Source organism: Diceros bicornis, chromosome 18, assembly GCF_020826845.1.
Source record: "Diceros bicornis minor isolate mBicDic1 chromosome 18, mDicBic1.mat.cur, whole genome shotgun sequence".
Lineage (NCBI taxonomy): Eukaryota > Metazoa > Chordata > Mammalia > Perissodactyla > Rhinocerotidae > Diceros > Diceros bicornis.
In genome coordinates, this window is record NC_080757.1 from 8,699,400 (window position 1) to 8,725,060 (window position 25,661).

At 46.6% G+C, this 25,661-nt stretch overlaps 1 protein-coding gene across 3 annotated transcripts in view; it reads left to right on the top strand.

Annotated features, from left to right (window-relative positions):
• GAS7 (growth arrest specific 7) overlaps positions 1–25,661 on the top strand; it is a 220,054-nt gene that overhangs the window by 129,700 nt on the left and 64,693 nt on the right. Inside the window, exon 2 of one of the 3 annotated variants that reach the window (XM_058559716.1) lies at positions 5,016–5,136. The exons of 1 other annotated variant lie outside the window; for it this stretch is intronic. In XM_058559716.1, coding sequence (XP_058415699.1) covers positions 5,016–5,136 — 121 coding nt within the window. Of the gene's footprint in view, positions 1–5,015; positions 5,137–25,661 lie in introns of those variants that run through there. One more of the 3 variants, XM_058559718.1, reaches the window with a different exon arrangement.

Consider the following 25,661-nt stretch of genomic DNA (forward strand, 5'->3'; position numbering starts at 1 on the left):
TTTTTATAAATTGTGCTTATTAAAATTTTATGCTCCCAGTTTTGATTTAAGAAGTGATGCTTTCTCTCAATTGCTCACTCTGAAGCTATAAACCAGTCTCTTCTGAGTTCATTGAGCATAAGACTCACCTAGGATACATGTTAAAAGGGAGTTTCCCAGGCTCTGGGTTGATCTGGTATTTGGATCAGGATCCCAGAATCTGCACTTTAACCCACATCCCAGGTGACTGATGGGGTGTCCCAGGGACCACACTTTGAGAAACACTGCTGTAGGGGGATTTGTTTTTAATTTCTGAGTGACTTCCCTTTGCTTGCCTGCTCATTTTTTTCCCCCAGGGGGAATCAGTAGCCATCATTAATAGAGGAAAATTTCTTTGGTTATGTTGTTTTAAATAAGGAGACAAGGAAGTCAGCCTACAGCCAGGGAACGTGACTGCTTGGATGTGGGTGGTGATATTTCTGCACGTCTCCTGGGAAGGCATATGCTCCTTTGGAGACTGTGAGACAGGCAGGAGAATCAGGCCTGGGTTGTCATCCTCCTTGGATGGGAGCTGGGTGTCAGGTGGTCCAGGTGAAGAAGTGGGGTTGACCGTGGATAGCTGGGGTGAGGTGGGCTGAGAGTGGCCTTCATTTAGGTAATTGGACAAAAGTCTCTAGAACAAAGCTACTATTTTAAAGTTTGGTTTTACCATTTAATTAGCTGTTCAATGTTGGATGAGTTAAACTCTCTGAGTCTCAGATTCCTCATTTTAAAATGGGAAAAGATGCCGTTGATGTGGCAGGCTTGTTGTAAAGATCAGAGATGAGTGTGTAGGGCACCTGGCCCAGTCCTTGGTGCACTGTAGACGTTTGGTGAGTGGTAGGAGTCTTTATTGATGGGTGCAAATGGGATCTGAGCTCAGACGTTTCTTGAGTACCCTCTAGACTGGGGTTCTGAAGTGCTCTAGAAACCTCTTGATATTCTATAGGAAACAGGGTGATTATGGATGTGCACACGTACCTCCATTTTGGGGGGCAGAGATCTGTGGTTTTCTTCAGATTCTCAGAGGATGGGCTTCCATATATGGGTGAACAGGTTGTTTACTGAACAAGGGGACCCAGATGAGGGGGCCAAGGGAGGCTGAAACCCAGTCTTGCACTCAGGGGATGGCCCATCTGGAGGAAGAGGCAGCGTTTTATAATTCTCACAAAGCTGTCCTGTGCATTAACTTAAGAATTTCTGAGTTGGAGGAAACTGTCTTCATCTCCCCTACTCCCGCTCCCTCTGATCTTGTTCATTGTAGGTAGGGCCCCGATCCTCTGGGCCTGTGTCACCTCTGCTTCTAGTTCCTATTCCCATGGGAAAGAGCTGATGGAATGGAAGGGAAGAAGCCACAGGACTAGGGAAGGGAAGAGAAGGGTTTAACTTGGAAGGAAACTAATTAGAAGAATAAGTTTGGCAGAGACCTTAATTATTGGGTAGTTACTCATGCTATATCCTCTTGATGGCCGTGGGGCAGCTCTCCCAGGAGGCCTAGCCCTCCACGGCCATGAAAGATGAGGTAATGTTGGTGGTTTGGGCTTCTTAACTGAGAGCCGGCAGGTGGGGAGGCCAACTTTTGGCTTCTCTACATCTCAAAAAAAATTTTTTTATTGTGGTAAAATACACCTAACATAAAATCTATCAGTGACATTTATACATCCACAGTATTGTGCAACCATCATCACTATCTAGTTCCAGAACATTTTCATCACCCCAAAAAGGAAACCCTGTACCCATCTCCTCCCTCCACCCACCAGCCTCTGACAACCACTAATCTTTCTGTTTCTATGGATTTCCTGTTCTGGACATTTCATATGAACGGAATCATACAATGTGTGGCCTTTTTTGTGTCTAGCTTATTTCACTTACATGTTTTAAGGTTCATCCATGTTGTAGCACGCATCAGTACTTCATTCCTTTTGATGTCTGAATATTCCTTTGGATATACCACCTTTTGTTCATCAGTTGATGGACACTTGGGTTGTTTCTGCCTTTTGGCTACTGTAGATAATGTTGCTGTGAACAAGGGTGTATAAGTGTTTGAGCGCTGTTTTTAATTCTTTTGGGGGTGTACCCAGTTGTCTCCATGTCTTTTGACTCCTGACTTGTTTCAGGCCGGCCAACAGCAGGAGCTTTCTTCTGGGAGGGGAAAAACAAGGAGACCTTGGCTGCCTGGGGGATGGAGGCAGAGCACAGTCAGATGGCAGGCAGAGCGGGACCCGTGGCTGTGCTGGAGGGGGATGTAGAGACCGCCTTTGCCACGTGGGCCAAGTTAGGAAGTAGGCCAAGTTGTCCCGGGTGCCCTCTTCCTCCCCTCTTTCAGCACTTCTCGACTCTACCTGGCCTCCCCCCAGGCACCTTCCATAAAGTTCACGCACAGTGGGTCCTGCTTTTCCTAGATGGGGGAGACTTCAGAGTAGTTATGGTGCCTCGTTGGTCATCAGTGTCCTCAAATGTAAACCAAGGCTTATTCTGACCCCACAGAGTTAGATAAATTAACTGGAGTCATTCTAAAGAGAAAAACAACATGCAACTCAGGAGATAGGACAGGCATCATTGTTGCTGCTTCACAGGTCGGGCACGGAGAGTCAGAAGGTTCTGTCACTCACTCAACCAGCCCAGCTCAGGAGAGGTCTCCTCGCCGCCGTCCTTCTCACCAGAACGTATTAGTCAGTATCCTAACGCGTTAGCTCCCCAGCGGTCTGTGTTTGCCTGTTAAGTTGGGCAGTCTTGGGAACAGAAACCTTGGAGAAGTGACTGTTAATGGTGACATTTCAGACACGGTGATGGCGAAGTTGGGGTGAGGGCCGGAGTATGGGCCCCTGAACTTCACATTGCAGTGGGCAGAGGCTGTGTGAAGCCTGATGTCGCTTGGCATTTAAATGACCCCCCTTCTGCTGGGAACCCCCATTTATTGAGCATTCTTGGCGACAGGCACTGTCCTAGGTGCTGAGTTTGTTACTGTTAATCTCTACGGCATCTTCCACAACTGGGCTTGTACTATCATCTTCCGTTTTATAGATGTGGAAATAGATGCAGCTGGTTGAGTCATTTCCCTGGGTCACGTGGCTCCTAAGTGGCCGAGTCAGAATTGATCCCGAGGCTGGAGGGCTGTTTCCACTGTGCTTCTGGGTCCCTCTCTCCTCAGCAACCTATTTCTGGCCATGTCAATCTCTGACTCTTGCTTAAGACTCTTTAGCAATTTCCCATTTCCTCCCAGGTTATTCAGAGAAGCACTTTTATGGCCTTCCCATCTTTGATGCTCTAAGATCTCTGACTCCAGCAGAAACAGCCTGGCATCTCACCCTTCTGGTTCTAGAATATTACTCTCTTTGGCCAAACCTCCTGACCTCCCTACTCCTACTTTACTCCCAACCCCACTCAACCAAAATGTCTGTCTCCTGTATGTGGGATATTTTACACACACACACACTCTGTACTCATCATAAGGCTATTTGTCTTGCATGTATTTTGACCACTTTCCAATCTGGAAGAGGCCTGAGCAGTGTCTGGAGGCCCAGGTAAACTGCTCAGGTGTGCTTGGGCTCAATGGACGTGCTCTGCTGGTGAGAAGGCTGCCAGCTGCTGTCCATGTCACCAGCCCCTGGCAGGTTAGAAGCCATCCTTCCATACTGAACCAGCGAGTTGCTGCCGGTTAACAGGTGTGGGAGACAGAGTGTTCAGGGCATAAGGGAAAGCTTTTAATTAAATTGTGAAAATTCATATTGAAACATACACTGCGGTTACACGGAGGGCCACGGGGAGGCTGTGTTTACTCAGAGTCCCGGGAGCAGCTAGGATAGATCCCACCCCCACTCAGGGCATGCAGTACACCACAGGAAGCGGGAGCACATGGTTTTGCAGCCTTCAGAAAGCTGAGAGCTGCCTGGAGCCGTGTATCTATACGGCTCGCTTTCAATCTGTTATCTTGTCTTCCTAAACAGTGGCCATCAGTGACCAAAAACCGCCTCTGCAGGCATGGCTGGGGGAAGCTGAGAATATTTAGGAGCTGATTAGTTTTAATATTTCTGAGTTGGGTTCAGCTTTGCTGAGAAATTCACGGCCCCTCTCCTCCTGTGGCTAGAATCCTGATTTAAGTCAAACTACTTGCTTCACAAGGCACAGCAACTGTGTGGGCTGATTTGGACCTTCTTTCCTTATTTTTAAGTGTTCTTTAGCTAAGAACTTTTATTTCTGTGTTTATTGAAGAAAATTTAGATGGAAGAGATAAGTAAAAGGAAGAGAATAAAAATTGCCCATAATCCCATCACTGGAAATCACCTGTCTTAGCATCTGTGTCTACACCTGGTTTCTCTATGTTATATATATTTTTCTGTGATTTGTAATTTTAAGAAAAGTACTTCTGTGTGTGGTTAAAAGAACTAAACCACACATAAGCACATATAATGAAAAGGAAGTCTGTTTTGCCTCAGAGTCCCGGGCCTCTTTGTCAGAGTGATTTGGACACTTGATGAGAAAAACCCCACCTAGCTCTTCATCAGTTCTCAGCGTTATTATGGAAGGTTTTATGTCTTGCTCTGCTGAGATTTGCATTAATTACTTCTGGTGGGTTCTCACAGCAGGCCCTGGGCTGTGCTCGGTGGTCCTGGGGATTTCAGGCTTGAGATGCCACAGCGGGAGCTCGTGGAGTGACAGGCCCCCCCCATAAGTGCAGCACCCCTGTGAGTGGTTTTCTAGGAGCTGACGAGGAGAAAGTCCAGCTCTGTTAACTGGCTGGCTTCCCCTCTGTGCTCTAGGGGAAGCTGTCCCTTCTGCGGTGGCTCTGAAAAAGCAAGTTCTCCTCACACCTCACACTCAGGCAACCCCCGGAATCACACACGTGTGGCCCGTGACCTCCCCCAGGGAGGCCCCTGGGCCACACCCTCCCTAATGTCAAGCTATTCCACAGTGACTTCTTCTGCCTCTGACTTCCTGGTTGAAAAGCAATTGCAAAAATGCGAAATGTGTGTGACCTTTTCTTTCCTCCTCAACAGAAGCCTGGAATGGTCCCCCCTCCGCCGGGAGAGGAAAGCCAGACTGTCGTTCTTCCACCTGGCTGGCAAAGCTACTTGTCTCCTCAGGGCCGGCGTTACTATGTCAACACGGCCACCAATGGTGAGTCCCGCTCTGGGGAGCGTCCTGCACCAGCCTCCCCACCCCCCACCGGTTTCTGTCTCTCTGGAGGGGCAGTTTTCACCTCCCTCCTCCACCTCCTGATATTTAGACTTTTTCTTCAGAAATCAACCTCAGAGGCTGCTTTCCCCACTGGGTGGGTCTGGGAGGTGGGAGTCCGAGCCTGGTTTGGGAAGGCTGCCCTTCAAGGTTGGGGGCATCCCTGGAACCTCACCACCACCCTTCGCATCGTTGTTGAACCCAGCCTCATGGTGTAGAACGGTGTTTTCCAAATCGAGATCTCAGAAGGTTCTCTGGTCAACAGCTGGTTTAAATCGAGTTGAACAGGTTTAGCTCCTGCATGATTTCTTGGAATTTTGAATGTGCTCATGTTACAGAAGCTCCCAGACAGGCGTTGCCAGTGTGAGGTTTTCCTAATTTCACCACCACATCTCTTTCTCTTCCCTGAAAGATCTCACTGGCTGGCGTTTTTTGGATTGTTCTTTGGGAAATGCTGGGGCTGCTTATGGATTATTTATTCTAACAGATGACACAGGTTCCATGTGCATTTCTGAGTTGAATTAGGATTGCACCTCCATGCCCTCAATTATTATGGGCTTCCTGGGCCTTTACAATGACTCTGGGATCCAGGGTGTAGGTTGTAGGGTGACCTGCGGGAAGGCAGGAGAAAGTTTGCAGAGGAGGAGTGGCAGGTTCTAGAATAAGGTGAGCAGTGCGGTACTGCAGGCCGTGGTCTTGGGCAGGGCAGGGCGGAGCAAAACCTCCATGACTCCCCAAGGAAATTGCCATGAGAGAATGGAGAGAATGGAAACATGGAAAGTCAGATTTGATAGCAATCATAGGTGTGTGTGTCAAGGCGGAATGTGAGATTCTACCCAAATCCATCTGTTGGCTCAGCGTTGGCTTTTCACTTCCCTCGTCTGTGCCCACCTGACTCATGGCCGCCTCTTCCCACCCAGCAGGACCATTAAGATGGCTGATGATTATGAGCCTGCACTCGGAGGAGTCCTGGTGACAGGAGAGCCAGCTGTGTTTAGAGGGAGCAACAGAGAAAGCAGCTAACAGCTGCCACTCTGAGTTTGTTCATATCCCCTGGCAACCTGGCCTTCTGCGGGCTCGAGGGGGGTGTTCCAGTTGAAGAGGTAACCGGGGTTTCTAGGAAAAGGGAAGTAGGACTATTTCTGACTGTTCTAATCTTAAGCTTCCTCAAAACAAACACATGAGCAGCTTTGCACTGTTATCAGACTTTGAAGTTTCAGAGGGGAGTGTGTTTATGTGCAGCTCCCCATCTGTAAAATGCAGAAATCGGACCATACGATCCTGAGATCAGCAAGAATTCGGATCCATTCATGTCCTGAACTAGACAGTCTTTTGCAAAGGCACATGAGGGTAAAAGTAGCTTTCTAAAATCAGCATTTTTGTTTATTCTTTTTTTAAAATTAGAGAAAAGTATATTCTTGGTTAAAAAAAAAAATTCAGGGAGTACAAGAGTTTAAAATAAAAAGTAGGGCTGGCCCAGTGGCATAGTGGTTGAGTTCGCATGCTCCGCTTCAGCGGCTCAGGGTTGTCAGGTTCGGATCCCAGGTGTGGACCAACACACCGCTCATCGAGCCGTGCTGTGGTGGCATCCCACATACAAAGTGGAGGAAGATGGGCACAGATATTAGCTCAGAGTCAGTCTTCCTCAGCAAAAAAAAGAGGAAGATTGGCAACAGATGTTAGCTCAGGGCCAATCTTCCTCACCAAAAATAAATAAATAAATAAAGAAATAAATGAAAATAGAAAGTAAAAATCCTTGGTCCCATTCCTTAGAGCTATTTATCATGTATATCCTTCCAGATGTTCATATTCTCTCACTTTCTAAACGTGTGTATGGTTATTCTTTTTAATAAATTGGAAAATAGTATCCTTGTTCTATAAATTGCCTTGACAGTGTATTGTGGGCATCTTTCTATGCTGTACATTTCAGTCTAACTCATTTTTTAATGTAGCTGTGTAATAGTCCATAGCGAGTGTATGCCACCATTAATTTAACTAGCCCCCTCTTCATTAAGGGGGTATTTAAATCCCATTTTACAGTAACAGTGTCTGGCAGCTTTTTTCTGAGGCCCAGACTTTAGCATATGCTCCTGGGTCGGGACTTTCTTGTGAGTCCTGGGATATAGTGATCCCAAGAGACTCTTGGCCAGTGGTTGGCACGCTTTTTCTGTAAATGGCCGAGTAGTAAATATTTTAGGCTTTGAGGCTCATATGGTCCCTGTCACAGCTGCTCAACTCTACCAGTGGAGCGTGAAAGCAGCCGTAGATGATATGTAAACCAATGGGTGTGGCTATGTTGCAATAAAACTTTATTCATGGACACTGACATGTAAATTTCAAATAACTTTTCCGTGTCATGAAATATTCTCCTTCTTTTAATTCTTTTCCAACCATTTAAAAAATGTAAAATTCAGGGACCGGCCCGGTGGGGTAGGGGTTAAGCTCACGCTCTCCGCTTCAGCAGCCTGGGGCTCGCAGGTTTGGATCCTGGGTGTGGACCTATGTACTGCTTATCAAGCCGTGCCGTGGCAGCGTCCCATATAAAGTAGAGGAAGATGGGCATGGATGTTAGCCCAGGGCCAGTCTTCCTCAGCAAAAAGAGTAGGATTGGCAACAGATGTTAGCTCAGGGTTAATCTTCTTCACAAAAAAAAAAAAAAATGTAAACATTGATCTTAGTTCAGGAGTCGACAGGCCGCATGATGTTGGGGTGGGCTGGGGTGGGCTAGCACCCATTCTGGCTGCCACCCCTTGCTCTGGGCTCTCTCTCATCTCTAGAGGGACTGGCCCGACTTTCACTTCCCCTCCTTCTCTGTTACACTCAGGGTAATCCCAGCTCCTTGGTCTTGCATTCTAGACACGTGCCGGTTTTATTCATTCTTCATCCGTTTGATTGACTCATTCATTCGACAAACACTTTTGGGGCCTCAGATATGTCCCAGGCTGACTGTTGGATGCTGGGGATATAATAAGAAAAAAGAAACCATCTCTGCCCTCAAACCACTTACCTTCTTATAGTGGAAGCAGATTTTAAATGAATACATATTCCATTACAGTCATGAGCATGGCCGTGAAGGAGTCATCCGGGGTGTTTTGAGAGCATGTCCCAGAGAGACTCTGGGAGTTCAGGGGAGGCTCCCCGGAGGAGGAGGTATCCTTCCACTGAAATGGGAAGATTGAGGAAGGGGTTACCGATGGGAAATGCCTTCCTGACAGCATAGTTGTCGTGTTTGGAGGGATCGTGCAGACCCGGAGCATCATAAGGAAGGATTTTGTTCCTTAGTCTGAGGGAATGGGAAGCCTGGCTGTCTTTCTGATTCTCCTCCTGAATCCTTTCTTAGACCAGTTTTGTTTGGCTGCTGAGCTGCTGTTCAGATTTTTGAATCTGACTGCCTTTCTGCAGGAAAGTACCTATTAGACTAGCCGCTCGCTGTTCTCGCACTGACTTTTATCTGACCCCTGACTCCTGGAGGCATTTGGGTTTGTCTCTCCTCCTGGTAGGCCAGCTGCGTCTGCCTTTCTGCCCGACTCTCGGGTCTCTCCCGGGAGCCTATGACTCCGGCCGGAGCCTGCACTGCTGCCCAGGAAGCAGAGCCCCTGCTCTCAGCTGCCACAGGCCAGTCCTCTCCTCTTCTCATCTGGCTGCCTTTCTTCCAGATACTTCTAGTCTCCCTTGATCCCCAATTGCCTCTTTCGCAAAGGGTTTGGGCACAATAGGTGTTCTGTCCCCCGTTTTTACACCACATACAAATATAACTGGTTTAAAGACCAATTTACATTTGTATTACCTTGCGCAGCCTAATCTGCTTATTTTCAAATCCATTTAGGGTTTTGTGGATGAGGATTGTCACAGTGCTGGCCAAAATGAGCACAAAGTCAAAGGAGAGGCTGTCTCTTCCTTCCAAGACGGCAGTTCTACTGGAGACAGAGAAACCTAGAAACCGATTAGCATTGTAGATGTTAGCATGGAAACCTGGGGGCTCAAGGAAGGGAGTTGTCAACTTTATCTGGGTATCAAACAAGACTGCGAGGATGGGCCCTTGATTGGGGGATTCCACGCTGAGTCCCAGCATGAACAAAGGCAAAGCAGCAAGGGAACAGCTGGTGTGTTTGGCACTGTAAGGAACCAAGAGGTGAGAGAGGGATTGGGAGTCTGACCCCCACATAAAAGAGCCCAGGAGGCATTTTCAGGAGTTGGCACTTTGCCCTGTGGGGAGTGGGAAGCTCTGGAAGGATTCAAAGCAGTGGCATGACATGATCAGAAGATTGTGACAAGATTGCTTGTGCAGCGGAGTGAAGGATTTAAGGACGGTGAGCATAGAGCCCGGCAGACCAAATGAGAAGAGAAGTAATGAGGTCAACACCATGTTGACAGCTGTGGCTGCAGAGGAGGAGGTAGGGTCTGTCAGACAGGGTGTGGCAGGTCAGGGAAGGAAGAATGCTCGGATTCCTCCAAGATTTCTGCCTGGTGTGCTGGAGCCATGCTGTGAGAATAGGGGACACCAAGGAGGAATGGGTTTAGAAGAAAGAAGATGAATCCGTGTCAAGCGTATGGTTCCTTGGGGGACATTCAGGGCAAGATGGCCGGCATGTGTTTGGATGGGTGGGTCTGTGACTCCGGGGACATCTGGGCTAGAGATGGGAATCTGGGGAGCCATGTGGGTGTACAGCTTGGTAAGCAGAGAGCAGAATGGATTTCGCCCCTGCTTGCCCCCTTGGCCTGGCGCCATTGTGCAGTGACTGACCTGCACAACCCCAGGTGGCCCATGGCCCAGAATTTGCATTTCATCAGCAGAGAAATGAAGTGATAGGAGAGAGCCCTGCAGAACAGAGTTTAAGGGAGGGGCAAAGGCTTTGAAAGAATTGTCAGAGATTTGAGGAATCCAGGAGAAGGTAAAGCCATGAAAGCCAAGGAAGAAAAGATTGTCAAGAAAGGGCAGTCAGAGACAGACCAAGAAATAGATCAGATTTATGGTAGGGGCCAGCCCAGTGGCGTAATGGTTAAGTGCGCGCGTTCCGCTTTGGCAGTCCGGGGTTCGCAGGTTCAGATCCCGGGCGCAGACCAACGCACTGCTTGTCAAGCTATGCTGTGGTGGCGTCCCATATAAAGTAGAGGAAGATGGGCATGGATGTTAGCCCAGGGCCAGTCTTCCTCAGCGAAAAGAGGAGGATTGGCATCAGATGTTAGCTCAGGGCTAGTCTTCCTCAAAAAAAAAAAAAAAAAAGATTTATGGTAGGGTAATATTTTAAATCATTGGGGGAAGTACAGATTATTTAATAAATGGTGTTGGGCCAGATGGCTAACGGGAAGTTCCAGTGGGTCAGTTAATGCAGTAATGCTGGTGCTCTCATATGAACGGCACAAGGCCATTAAAGCATGCTTTATGAGACTTGAGGAAGTCCCCATCTCCCCTTAGGTCCCACGGTTAATGTGTCTCCACAGCATTTCCTCATGCAAGGTGGCCCTGAGCTCAGCTGCAGGAACCCCAGGGGTTCTGGTGTTAGGAAATTGCTTGTGCTACATGGTCTCAGAAAGTGCTCCATTCCCACCAAAAGTTGACTCTATTGCCAAAAATTGGGGCTGTCTTTAGTTCCTGGATAGTGAGCTATTAGCAATAGCTGATCCCATCCAGGGACCTGAGCTACTGTAAGGGGGAACCTCTTATTTGTACAGCAGAGAATTGCATTTCAAGAGATATCACACAATGTTGTTTGTTCCATTTATAATTGGAAGGACAGATAGGCACATTTATCACTTAGCAGTGTATGGCCATAGGTATTCAGGTCCTCTTTTTGAAGATATGCTGACTTTTTAAGATATTGTTTAGGATTTATTTTACCATTTGGACATTGAAGGGGTATTTCAAGCCAATAATGAAGGCCAAGATTAGTTTTGTTTAATATATGTCAGTATTTTACCTCTTATGTATTAATCTTTGTACACTTTAGTACTTTCATTTATTGTATCTATGTTTTTCATTTCTAAAGAAAGAGGATCATTTGAGAGGAATGCCTTAGCCTTGTTTCTTTAGAAAGCAGATCCTGAGGCAAGGATTAAGTGTTAACCACTTATTTAGGAGGTATAAGCCCAGAACAGTGAGAGTGAGTGAGAGGGGGAAGGGAGGCAAAGGAAGGTGCCACATGATGCTGGCTGGTGTTGACAGAGAACTGCAAAGAGGCCCAGCAGGTCGCTAAGCAGGTGTGTTCACTTCTCTGGAAGGGTTGCAAAGAGGAGCCATACCTTTGAGTAGTCCATGGGAGAGCAGAGGTGTTTTGTCTGCTCACCTCCCTCTCCTCTCCTGTTTCCCACTGCTCAGGCCTCTCCCCTTAGAGAGCTATTTCCCCACAGTTTGGGTTGTATCATCTGATCCTCAGCATCCTCTAAGAAAGCCTGATTCCATCCCACGTAGTGATGCTTCATCCAAGGTGGATGGTCAGTGGAGCGTGGGTGAGGAATCAACCCAAATAGAGGGAGGCTGTTGATGGGAACATGAGGAAGAGCCCAGCGTCTGTGTCCTGATGCAGAGACACTATAGAACTGAGTGCTGTGGTGCACATCTCTCTCCAGTGTTGGACCTTGGTGACGTGATTGTTCATAGGGTTTCAGTGGCCAGTGACTTCACTCATCCTAGGGGGAACCTTCCAAATCATCTAACACAGGAGTTGGCAAAGTACAGCCCACAGGCCAAATTCAGCTTGTAGCCTGTTTTTGTAAACAGGTTTTATTGGAACACACCCGTGCTCTTTTATTTGCCTGTAGTCTAAGGCTGCTTTTGCACTCTCATGGCAGAGTTGAGTAGAGACCATGTGGCTCACAAAGCCAAAAATATTTACTCTCTGGTTCTTGAAAGAAAAAGTTTGATGATCTCTGATCGGACAACTAGAACCCATTCGTTTAACACATGAGGAAACGGAGTTCCCTATGTGGTAAAGTGGCTTGCTCAGAGTTACCTGGCCATTCATATGCCAGCCTATGCCTGGGTCCCCAGTCTTCTAATCTTTGTTTTTTTGCCTCAGTTTTCAGGAGGATGGGCATTGGGGGGTGGTAATTTAATTTGTAGTAAGGACACCTGAGTTCATGGATTAATAGAAAAAATTATCTGACATAACATTTATTTTTAATTTTTTTGGTGAGGAAGATTGGCCCTGAGCTAACATCTGTGCCCATCTTCCTCCATTTTGTATGTGGGACGCCGCCACAGCCTGGCTTGATGAGAGGTGCATCTGTCCACGCCTGGGATTCGAACCTGTGAACCCCAGGCTGCCAAAGTGGAGCACGAAAACCTAACCACTACGCCACCAGACCAGCCCTGTGACATAACGTTTATTTTTAAGGGAAATGTAACTGTCTTGTTAGAGCTTCAGTTGAAACCCAGGAGAGATGGGAATTGTTTTTAAGCTCTTTTGACAAAGAATCCATATGTATAAGTGTTTTATTATGTTTGTAAGTGAAGCTTGGAGGATTAAACCAGGATTTGAGCTTTTGGTTTCATTTACCAAATAGTCGGTAGTTTTCTTGATTTCTTGTTTTAGTTTTTCTTTAAATGAGTAGATTTCCACTTAACTTTATTACACCAGGAGCTAACGTGAGTTTCTGGGTAAGTTTTCCAGAACACTTTTAAAAACATTCTTTGAGCTTTTCTTTGTTACAAATAATTGGATACTTTTCTAACTCCCCATATAGAACAGCCCTGATAATTCCCTGTTAGTAAAAATTGTCCTGAGAAACTTCTACATCCAAAAACATCGCTTTATTTTCTTCTGTCCATCTGTGTTGAACAAATGGGAGACTAAAAAGATGCGTTCGTTTGGCACGTTCGGTTGATTGAATTAGCCCATGTATGTGTGTGTGTACGTGTGTTCATGCAAGTTTCTTATTTTGGCTTTACTATTTTTCTTTAGTGGACTCTTAGTGGAAGGCTGTTAGACCTTAAAGCTTTCTACTAATCTATTTCTGTGTGGGTTTTGTTTTTTCTTACAGAGAATCCATTTTAATTTGTAATGTTAAGGTAATACTTACGTGCACAACACATCCCTTGTTTCTCACCACTTTTTAAGACCAGTATCTCTTGGAATTTTGGCAGATGCCAGTTGGGTTAGTGAGTCATTCACACTGCCAGTAAGTTGAAGACTTACCATAAAAGTCGAAAGACAAAGGAGACAAAAAGGATTTTATTGTTTGCTGTATTTTAGGAATTTGAGTTACTTTGAAAAAGACTGCTTATTGGTAAATAGTGGAAGAACTTTCCTCACCGGCTGTTAGGTGGAGTCACTGATGAGCAGCAAATGATTCACATATGGAAGTGAAACCAAAAGGAGCCCATGTAATATGACCCAACAATTCCACTTCTAGAGATATACCCAAGAGAACTGAAAACATACATCTACACAGAAACCTGTACATGAATGTTCATAGCGGCATTATTCATAATGGCCAGAAACAACCCAAATGTCCATCAGCTGATGAAAGGATAAATAAAATGGGGTGTATCGCTACAGTGGGATATTATTCAGTCATAAAAAGGAATGAAGTACTAATGGTTACACATTACACCATGGATAAGCCTTGAAAACATCATGTAAGTGAAAGAAGCCAGACACAAAAAGCCACATATTGTATGATTCCTCCTTTATATGAAGTGCCTGGAATAGGCAAATCCATAGGCACAGAAAGGAGATTAGTAGTTCCCAGGGACTGAGTGGAGGGGTGAATGGGAGTGACTGCTAATGGGTACATGGTTTCTTGTTTTGCTGGGGAAGATTCACCCTGAGCTAACATCTGTTGCCAATGTTTCTCTTTTTGTACGTGAGCCGCCACCACAGCATGGCCACTGACAGACAAGTGGTGTAGGTCCGTGCCAGTAACCGAACCGGAGCACACCGAACTTTACCACTAGGCCACCATGGCTGGCCCTGGGGTTTCTTTCTGAGGTGATGAAAATGTTCTGTAATCAGATAGTGGTGATGGTTGCACTAGTCTGTGAATATACTAAAAACCACTATATTGTATGCTTTTAGAGAGGGAATTTTATGGTATATGAATTATATCGCAATAAAATTGTTATTAGAAACAGGCATGTTGGTGACCATGGGCAAGTTAGTGACTTTTCTGGTGTCCTTCAGAAACAACTGCGTAGATGCCTCAGTTGGGAATTCCTTCTGCCTGATTCCTAAACTTTGGTGGGCGTCAGAAGCACCTAGGGAGTTGATTAAACAATACCAATACACGGGTCACACCACAGACCTACAGAATCAGACTCTGCTGTTTGGAAAGAGTAAAAATTTCTGCTTTATATTTTTAAGTGTTTTCTAATTGTCATCACCTATTTTTTACTGGCAGGGAGACAATAAGATTGATGAAGGCATAGTCCATGGATCAAATATTATAAAGTTGAAGAGTAAATTTGAATCCAATTTTCTCTTACAGAAATACAGTGAAAAAATGCAATGTTCTTCAAACAAGTACTCATGCATTATAGTTCCAAGGTTAAAGGTTATATAACCATAAACTACTGTAGAATCTCTTAAAGTAGAACCTTATGGAGGAGCTACTTGAAAACAAATAACTCAATTTGATGGTGACAAGATAGAGAATGAGTATAAACCTGCCAAGAAAGGCCCTTCACCTGGCTAATGTTTATATTCTTAAGTGTTGTCAGAGTAGCTGACTTGTGTATATTTCTAGCCTTTATTCTTATCCGCATAACAGGATGTAGTGGCAGGTCTCGTAATTTCAAAGCTTATGAGTCAATAACTCAAAAAAATTTTTTTGATCTCAGCGTTTTTGCTGTTTCAAAAAAACTATGGTCTCTGATTTCCACTTTGCTTCTAGCTAAGGCTAAGTCAAAGAATTTGGGGCTTATACTCATCTTCCCATTCTTCGTAGTACTCTGACAACTGGACAAAATGAACACCATCCTTGCCTTCAAGGAATTTAGAGTCTAGTGAAACACTTCAGGCCTTGGAGATGTGGCGGAGTTGTCAAGTTTCTTCCTTCGTATTTCTCTTCTCCGGAGATTTTTACCTCTGCTTTGGTTAGGAAGTGTGTGCCGGCATACAGTCACTGTCCCCTCACCATCCGTCACACTGCGGAGCCCAGTGGGATCTGATTGTATCCAGTGGCAAATCCTTCTGTATTAAATGGCAGGATCTCTACCAGTCATTCGATTGACCAATGTTAATTAATTAAAGGCCAAGAAAAGTACAAGATGACTGTGAGTTGTGTACCCATAAGGGATGACGTTTGCTTGGTTTGAACTCTTTAAAAAAAACCGTGTTGGTCTATGACAATGACTACATTTCTAGAGCAATGGCATCATAGTACCTCTGTGTGTGGCGGCGGGAGACGTGACAGTCAAGGTGGGGTCTGGACCTCTAGATCCTGGTAAGCTGTCCTGAAAAGGTGCAAGCATAGTAGATGTCACATGCTGGATTGTCTTTAGGCCAGAGGCTGTCCACAGAAGCATTTTATTCTATATACACAGTGTTCAAAAATGTCAGTGAATTGCCAACGTTGAAAAATTGGGTGTTTTTTTTTTGAGGAAGGTTGGCCCTGAGCTAACATCTGTTGCCAATCTTCCTCCTTTTTTTTCCTTTTTTCTCCCCAAAGCCCCAGTAAATAGTTGTACATCCTTCTAGTTGTTCTGTGTGGGACGCCACCTCAACATAGCTTGATAGGTGGTGCGTAGGTCTGCACCCAGGATCCGATCCGGCGAACCCTGGGCCGCGGAAGTGGAGCACACGAACTTAACCACTACGCCACCGGGCTGGCCCCAAGGGGAGGTTTTTCATAAACATGTGGATACTTGTCTTTTGTTGAAAATCATGAGGTGTGGCCACAGCGGACCCACCTTCCTGCCTGAACACGACTGGGTAGAGCTGAGCTTGCCACGCCTCTCGATTTTTCTCTTACTCAGTCGGCTTCATGCATGCGTTTTACACATCTAGTTCCTGTGGGAGGTTTGACCTGTGTTCAGGAAGAGCCTCATGGTTTGCACAATGTATCACAGGGTAGCAGTGGCATTACACACAAAGTCGGGAAGATATTTCATAAATGCACTTGTAAATCAGAGATTATGAAAGAGGACAAGAGGATAAAGGATCTAGGGAGCAATGACTTACTGGTCAACAGTTTTGAAGCATCAGCTTCAACACGGATCTTCAAACTCATCCCACACTATGCATTGTTCCTGGAGCTTTTATGTGCGCCCAACACCTGAGTGCAGGAAGCGTTGCCTCCTGGGGCTTCTGTAAGGCCTTTGTGTGTGTGTTGGGGGGCAGTGGAGAATGTGGCTGCAGCAGGAAGTTGGGCGGGAAGTTGGGGTCCACAGGGAAGGGCAGTCTGGACAGAACCAGTGTAGCAGTTTAAAGGGTTAGATCCCATGGAGTCAAGGGAACTCCTAGCAAAAATGGAAGTTATCTGCAGGTTATATTTGAATAAGTAAGTGGGCAAGGACCATGTGAATTGATTATCAAGAAACATGTGTTTGCTAAATGCCTTCTCTGTGCCCATTTCTAATTATCCACCAGGATGGCTTCTTGCAGGGGTGGTGTGGGCGAACACAATGCAAATGGCTATGTGTTTGCAAAGACTGAATGCTTCCTCAAGTGGAGATGAGATTGCTAAACGAGACTTGCTTTGTGGGTTGGAGTCAGTTTTCTTTCCTGCCTGAATAGATCTCTAAAGGTCCCTTCCAGCTCTTAAAATCCTGTGAAACCAGGAGTCGCAACACCAGCATCCTCTTCACCCACCGCTGTTGGGAATGCACCTCCGTATGTAAAGCTGGCGTGATTTCCCGTCGATCACATCTTGATTATTGGAGGAAGATCTTGGAGTGGGCTAACAGCTTTTTTGTTATTTCAGTCCGAGTTGGATTCCAAAGTAGGCAGTGCTCATCCAAGAGGCGTGGGAGGAGGAGAACGGGGTGAGAAGTTAGTCATGCAAGACGCGTGTGTTTACTGCATGCCACTCCCTGGGAACAGTGTGCGGGGCTCTGCAGAGGGGCACTGAGACCCTGTACTGAAGGGTCTTGTCATCCTTGGACAGATCGTAAGCTGGGCATTGCACCTAGCAGGCCCCCTGGGCATTCCTGTTGAATGAAGCGCCTTCCCTCTTGCCAGCTGTGATTAATGCCCATCTGCACGGCCAAAGATAGCCTCAGCCTGAAAAGAAGTAGCTCCTGCAATGAGTGAGAGTAGAGGAGGTTAATTGAGTGGTCTGACACAGCGGGGGACTGTGGGGAACAATATGCCGGAGTGGGGTCCTGACCCCACCCCTCACCCCAGGCGTTAACCCTTTAGTGGTCATTGTGGGGACCTGGTGTCGGGGGGTCCTGGGGACTGGGGGCACTTGGGGTGGGGAGGTTGGAGCAGAAGCAATTTGCAACTGGTACATAAAATTTTCATTATTTTCACAACCAGTCTGACTGTATTCATGTTCTCTGCCTGGAAGCCATCTGGGACCTGCACTAGAGTTGGGCTTAGCCGTCCCCTGGTCCCTGGTGGTCGGTCTCCTTGCTGCCCCTCTGGGCCCTGCCACAGACCCAGACCCTCTGCTGTTGAACCCCCGACTCCTCTGTCGCTTGTTTGTCCACACTTTCTTGCTCCCGGATCAATTCCATGTGTTAGCTTCATCTCTATCCTGGCCTCCCACTGTCCCCAGCCAGCGCCAGCCTTTTGCTTCCTGATGTGAGTTGAACCGTGTGTCCCACCAAAAAGATGTTGAAGTCCTAACCCCCCGGTACTTGTGACTGTAGCCTTGGATATAGGGTCTCTGTAGATGATCAAGTTAACATGAGGTCGTACTGGAGCATGGTCTACCCCGAGCCAGTATGTGGGGGCTTTACAAAAAGGGGAATTTTGGACACAGAGACAGACACATACAGAGGGAAGACAATGTGAAGACACAGGGAGACACCATCTGTGAGCCAAGGAATGACTGAGGCTACCAGAAGCTAGGAGAGAGGCCTGGAACAGATTCTCCCTCATATCCTTCAGGAGGAACCGACCCCGCCAACACCTTGATCGCAGACTTTTGGCCTCCACAACTGTGACACAATATGTTTCTGTTGTTTAAGCCACCTCATTTGTGGTATTTTGTTAGGGCAGCCCCAAGAAACCAATACGTTTCCCACGCCCCAGCATAACATACCATTAGTGGTCTCTTTGGGCACTGCTAAGCCAAACAAGTGGTGTGTGTCCTCGATGGTGCCGTGGAGAGGTGCAGTCTGTCACCTACGTCTCCGACACCTGGCCTAAGAGTAGCATTAGCAGCGGGAAGGGTAGCCTGCTTTCCTTTTGTACTGGCAGCCTGTTCGTGAATGTGGGGAAGGGCTCTGGCCTAAAATAGCTGCCTGGGTCTCACAATTCTGATATTTCCAAGAGAAATGCATGCGGAAAAGCTTTGATACACCCTGCAGAAAAGAGACACATACAGCAATTGACTTCTAGCTCCCCTTTTTTTTTCTTTTTGGTGAGGAAGATTGGCTCTGGGCTGACATCCATGCCCATCTTCCTCTACTTTATACAGGACACCACCACAGCATGGCTTGACAAGCGGTGTGTCAGACCGTGCCCAGGATCTGAACCTGCGAACCGCGGGCCGCCCAAGCGGAGCCCGCGAACTTAATCGCTATGCCACTGGGCCATCCCCTATTTCCAGGCACTTTTGATCCTTCTCTTGACTGCTCTGGAATAGACCAGAAAGGGCTGGGTGGAGCTCACACCTCCAGCTCTGCTCTCTCCTGCTTCAGTCAGTTCCTCCCAGCTGGTCCGGCATCCTGACGTCTCAATTCCCCCATCGCTAAAAGAGAGGGTTTGGGCGGTTTTGAAAGCCCTTTCAAGCTCCATATTTCCCCTGCAGGCCCAGCTCCCTGCTGCCCCCTCTCTGTCCCTGATTCCTGCTGGCTGGGGTGCCCCCACTCCTGTGATGCGTCTTTGCATTCAGGTGCAGGGTGGGAGGAACGTGTTCACAGTGGTTCTTTCCGAGTGATGGGATTAGGGAGGCTTTTCTCTTTTGACTTTTCTGTGTATCTCAGTGTTTTCTTCCCGGACTTGTATTACTTTTATAAGTAGGATAAAAATAATTTCTCTGAAGTGGAGGAGAGGACTGGAGCTGAGCTCTAATGCTCTCTCTTGCTTTCTCTTCCCCAGCATAACGTCTCATTCTCTGTTCCTCTGAGGAAGTGGTCTTGTGTTTTGGGGTTTGTTCCAGGGCTGAGCTGTGCACACCGGAGCCTGAAAGGGCCCTCGTCTTTTTTATATGATGGGAGCATCCACGTGCTCTCGGCCACAGAAGGAGGAGTGTGCTGGGCTGGGAGTCAAGGAGACCCTCCTCCTCCTCCTCCTCTTCTTTTTCTTCTCCTTTCTCACCCTCCTCTCCCTCCTCCTCCCGGCTACAGAAAAAAGACTTCATTTGCTTTCTGCTGCTGGTATATAAAAATGATGTGTGTTGATGGAGGGGACACTACAGAAAAGGGTACTGAGAGGACAGAGCAGGAGCAAAGCCAGGGGAAGCAGAACAGAAAGCGCTGGGGAGCACACAGCGCTTTTGGACACCACAGCCCCGCCCAGCTGACTCAACTCTTGTGCACGAAGAGTGAATTCTTATTACCAGGTGTGCCAATGCCAAACCCTCCTAGCTAGCAGACTTTACATTTGGAGATGAGACCCTCAAGGGGATTCTACAGCAACCTGAATGTTTGTGCTCCTGGTGGATTTATTCTTTGCTCTCAGGGCATCTGCCCTGTCGGGTTCACTTTTCTTTTTCTGGATGTCTCAGGCCAACTTGACTATTTGCTGCGGTTTTCCCCAGCACCACCTATCTGGAGGAAATGGTGTGGACGGTGGGTGCTTTCAAGTCAGGAGTAATTTGTGGGTTGTTTTGATTGTTGTACCTTTTTTTTTGTAATTGATGTTTTAATAGTTTATACCATTGTGAAATTTTTGGTTGTACATTTTTGTTTGTCCATCACCATCTACATGTCTCCCTTCACCCCTAGTACCCACCCCCTACCCCCATTGCCCCTGGTAACCACACTACAGTTTTCTCTGTCCATGTGTTGGTTTATATTCCACATACGAGTGAGATCATTAGTGTTTGTCTTTCTCTTTCTGGCTTACTTCACTTAACATAATACCCTCCAGGTCCATCCATGTTGTTGCAAATGAGACGATTTTGTCTTTTTTTATGGCTGAGTAGTATTCCATTGTATATATATACCACATCTTCTTGATCCAATCATCAGTCGAGGGACACCTGGGTTGCTTCCACTTCTTGGCTATAGTGAATAATGCTGCAATGAACATAGGGGTGCATAAGCCTCTTTGGATGGTTGATTTCAGGTTCGTTGGATAGATTCCCACTAGTGGGATAGCTGGATCATAGGATATTTCTATTTTTAATTTTTTAAGGACTCTCCATACTGTTTTCTATAGAGGCTGCAGTTTGCATTCCCACCAGCTGTGTATGAGGGTTCCTGTTTCTCCACATCCTCTCCGACATTTGTTGTTTTTTGTCTTGGTGATTATAGCCATTCTAACGGGCGTGAGGTGATATCTTAGTGGTTTTGATTTGCATTTCCCTGATGATTAGTGATGTTGAACATCTTTTCATGTACCTATTGTTGTACCTTTTTTTAAAATAAGTTTTTAATGGCCCTACCTCCAACACCTGGGACAGGGTGCGCTCTTGCCGAGAACTCGGCCCTTCCTGGTCTTCCTCTAGACCTGTGGTTCTCAAAGTGGGGTTCCTGGACCAGCAACATCAGCATCACCTGGGCACTTGTTAGAAATGCAGTTTCTCAGGTCCCACCCTAGACCTCAATCAGAAACTCTGGGAGTGGGGCCCTGCAGTCTGTGTTTTAACCAGCTCTCCAGAGGATTCTGATGTGCTCTATAGTTGGAGAAGCACTTTAAGCCCACCTTGAAGGCTGCCCCTGTTCCCGGCATTCTAGCATTTCTATAAATGCATGAGATTTTCAGGCTTCTTTGCAGAGAGGTTTTTTTTAAGCTGCTCATGCAATTTCCCAAGGAATCTTATTTCATTCAACTCTAAAATGCTGCCTATTTCTTCCCAATTTTGTGTGTTCTTCTCTATCCTGAATGCCCTTTCTTGATGTTTGAGAAGAGCTTATTTTGCCCAGAGTTTCTGTATATGTTTTGCAGTGTTGGTTCATGATAAGGGTTTCTCCTGTGCACCTGAAGGAGCTATGGGGGTCCTTGGTGATTCAGGGGCTGGGTGGTCTTCCTCGGGGATCCAGCAGGCTTGGAATTGCATTTGTGGCTGCACCTCAGAGAGATTATTGCTTATTGCTAGTTCCCAAAATAACCTTAGCTCTTCCTGACAGTTTCCTCCGGCTTGTGAACAGCAACACTCTCAGTGATTTCAAGCATTATTTATAAACGTAAAGTCACACCTTTTACTGGAAAGTTTTCTAAATATGGATTAGCAATGCAGAGCGATTGAAGTTCATAAATGCCAAGTTTCTCAGAAAACAAAGCAAAAAGGTGATGTATGAGTGGAAAATACCACCTCGTGGGAAGAGAAGTTTCTGAATAGTTGAGTGGTGTCATTTTTCCATGGAGAGATTATGGAAGTCTTACTTGGGGCATGTTAAGAAGCCACAGTTCACCATGGTCACAGAAAAATATTCCAGATATGGATCTAATGCCCTGAAGTATTGGCCATTTACAGGACAATGCAGTGTGGTGAATGTCCGTGGGCAGGGACTGTCTTGGACAGGAATAGAAGCCCACCCAAACTAGCTTACGAAAAATGGACGTAGATTAGAAGGATATGGGGCATCTCATAGAAGCTCCAGCTGAAGGGCTGGAAAATCAGGTGCTGGATTGTTTGTCCTGTCTCTGTGACCTTGTGATGTGTTACTTCCTCTTCTTTCTCTGGGTTTGCTCCATATGTATTTTTCTCTGCAGACTTGCCTTTTGTCTTGAGCAGCCGTTTAGCAGAAAATGGCCGCTGATGGTGGAAGATACCCACCCAAGTCCTGTTCTATATAATGCTCCTTGCTCCAAACAGCAGTGGCCAAGTAGACACGCCCCTGGTGTGTGAGTCTGCACAGGAAGCACTCTGGGGATGAACGGTTCTTAGAGAAGAGTCTTGATCATGTGTAGCAAATAGTTCCAATTTTTTAATGATGTTTTATAATTCTGATTGTGACTTTCCTAAACTCTAGTTTTGTAGCAAGTTTAGCCAATCTTTACCTTTTATGATTTCTTCCTTTTGAGGTCACACTTAAAAAAACCCTTTCCCAGCAAAAGAGGCTGATATTTTCTTCTAGCACGCGCATGGACTGTTTTTTTTCCCCTTAAAATTTTTAATCCAGATGGAATTTAATTTCAGAAAACGTGTGAGAAATGGATCTACCTTAATATTTTTGAAATCGTTGGCCTGCCGTTCTAACAGCATTTATTGACTGATTCAGCCTTCACCATTGCCCTGAAAAGCACCTCTTCACCATGATACTAAACTAGTCTGCTGGATCTGTTTCTATCAGTCTTTCTTTTTATTCTTTCACTAACCCTGCACAGTTTGTCTCTCTTTCATGGGACATTCTCAGGTACTTGGTAAAACATTCAAATGGGGTATACTGTAAAAATATAATCTTCTTACTTTGGTTTCATTTTTAAGAATTACTCAACATCAAATGTTTCTTGTGTATTCCTTCAGCAGTTTTCTGTGCATATGCATTTTATGCCCTTTTATAAATGCATGTGAGACCCTCTTGCACACTTGTCACTTGTGTGTTTTGGAGATGCCTTGCACATCCGCACTCCCAGGTCCACCGCATTCCCTGGAACAGCTGCACAGAATGCCGTCCTGTCAACACAGCGTCATCCGTCCCCTAGGGGTGGCCATTGACATGTCTCAGGATGTTTTTTTTCCTCTAATAAAAGATGCTCCCAAACGTATCTTTATACTTAAGTCATTGCACACCTAGAACTGTTGTTAGGTCAGAGGGTATGTGCATTTGGGATCTTGATAGCTGTCGGCACCCTGCCTTATGAAGAGAGACTTTCCCAACCTGTTTATCCAGATCCCTGCTAACTCAGTATCAGTCTTGAAAAAGGAAAGATCCAGTGGGCGGAAAAATAGTCTTGTTGTCGTCTTAGTTTGTATTTCTCCAGTTTTGAGAGAGAATGAGCATCTTTTCCTCTTTTAAATTGTTTCTGTGAATCACCTGTGTATGTTCTTTGTGCTTTTTAGATTGGGCTGCTTGCCTGATTGTACTTCACACGTTGTGAAGGGAATAAGTGCTCTGTCTGCTCTCCCTGGTCCTTCTTCGTTTTTCTGGCCGTCTGTGTATCTGTGTTTTTATCCACACACAGACACAGACACACACACACACACGCTCACGCACACTCACACACCCTCATTTTTAAAATCGGCCATTGGCCTTGTAACTGAACTTAGTTCTGACGGCTGCTCTGAGCTGGGTCTTCATTCATCCCTCCAGCACTTCCTGAGTACCTGCTGTACTCTGTGAAGGGAGACAGGGCTACCTTTGTTTGACACAGTCCCTGCCCTCAGAGTACATCTGGTGGGAGGAATGGATTTGAAAGCAGGTTTTACAGCTGAGGAAGGAAGAGGTCATCCCTGTTCCCCAGCCGGTCTGTCAACTCCCTGAGGGCAGGGATGAAGCTGTGAGCTCTGGAGCCCCTCCACAGGCCTGGCACCTGTTCATAGGTAGTGCTCAAAGTCTGAATGATGTTGACAGGGAGCACACAGGACTATGAGGTCACCTGGACTCTCCCCAGGTCCCAGCCAAGGTGACATTATCCTGCTGGCCCTGATCTCTCAGCTCTGTCCACGCCAAGCACCTGGGGACAGGATTGCATAAAACCTTCTTTCTTGTCTTGACTCAGGACTCTGCCCTCTGGGGCGTAAGATGAGGCTTTGTGAAGAAGACCAGGCCCTGCTGGAGTGCCTCTGCTGCCTGAGTCCACTCACTGGAACCTTCTCCGTGGTGCCTTTCCCTCTCAGCTGCCTTCACTACGGTGCCTTCTCCTCTCTCCTCTGCATCCTCTCCTGTTCTAGGAAAGCTCTAGGGACTCAGTTATGCTAAAGGGTTTGGGATGATAAGTCTCTCCTGGGAACTAACATAGATAACCAAGCCTCATGTCAAAGCCTTGGATCTCTGGGGACAGATGTGAACCTGATCGTTTTGGAAGGTTGGGATGGAGATGATGGACATTTTGGGGGTTCCTTAGATTACCCCACATTGCTACCATGCATCTTGCTTCGTGTCTTGCCTGATCCTGATCCCCTGGGTTTGTCTCACCCAGGCAGCTCCCTGTCTGTGGCTGGTTCCCGTGATGTCTTACTGTGGACTCTACCAGTTTTTCCCACATCTGGTTAATCACTGAGACTCCTTGTTAAAATGCCCACTTCTGGGTTCCACCAGAGACCTACTAAACCAGAACCTTCAGGTGCGAGGTCCGGGAATCTGTACTTTTAACAGCGGCCCCAACGATCCTGATGAGTCACCAAGTTTGGGAAACAAGAATGCAGCTTTGCCGAAATTCCAGTGCTTAGGTTCCGGATGCTGAGTGTCCAGGCTTTGGTTTTGATAAGGCTTCCTTCTCAATACCTACCTACAGTTTTCTCAACCATTAGACAGGGGACACAATATCTGTGAGCTGGCCTTTGGCTGCCAACAGCTGTTGGCTCAATGACAAGACACACTTTTTCCCGCAGTGCAGTCCACCCTCGTTACCCCTCAACCCAAGCGCGGGGATTCCCGGTGTGTTTGCTGAGTCTGTGCTCTATAAGGAGGCGGGTACATGAAGGATCCTAAAGGGATTGAAGGACAGGCTCAGAGAGTTTTAGGCAGGCCACGCCCTCCCAGCTATTGTTCCTCCAGCTCCTGGCCCAGCTCTTCCAGGCCCTCTCTGCAGGCCGGAGCCGGTCCAGAGCTTGGTTCAGGCCAATGTCAAAGGGCCAGGCACTGAAGGGACCACTGTGTCATCCCATCGGTATCACCAGCCTCTGTGTCATCTGTGAAATGGGTGTAAGGGCCTCTTGCCCACCTGGATCACAGGTTGCGTTAAGGATCCCGTGAGCTGCTGTGAAGTGGGAAGTTGTGGAGCACTCCTAGTGATGTTTCTCGTTAACCAAGGGGCCCCCTACAGCTCAGAAATGCTAAAGATGGCATTCTAGCACCCTCTTCCCCCACAATAGCATAGAGAGAGGCCTTCCTCCCTCTCCCTTTGGGAGGTGTGCTCTGTGAAGACAGGAAAAAGAAGAATGAGGCAGGCAGGTGGCTGGTGGGGTGGAAGTTGGGAAGCAGAGAGAAGGAATGGAGACGGTTTTGTTTTATTAATATTTTATTAATATTATTGTTGTTTAACGTGTTTTGAGGGCTTACTCTATGTCAGAGACTGCTGGAAGCTGTATATGCCTCACAGACTGCTCATCCGGCACTGCAAACTCACTGTAGTGTTATCCCCACT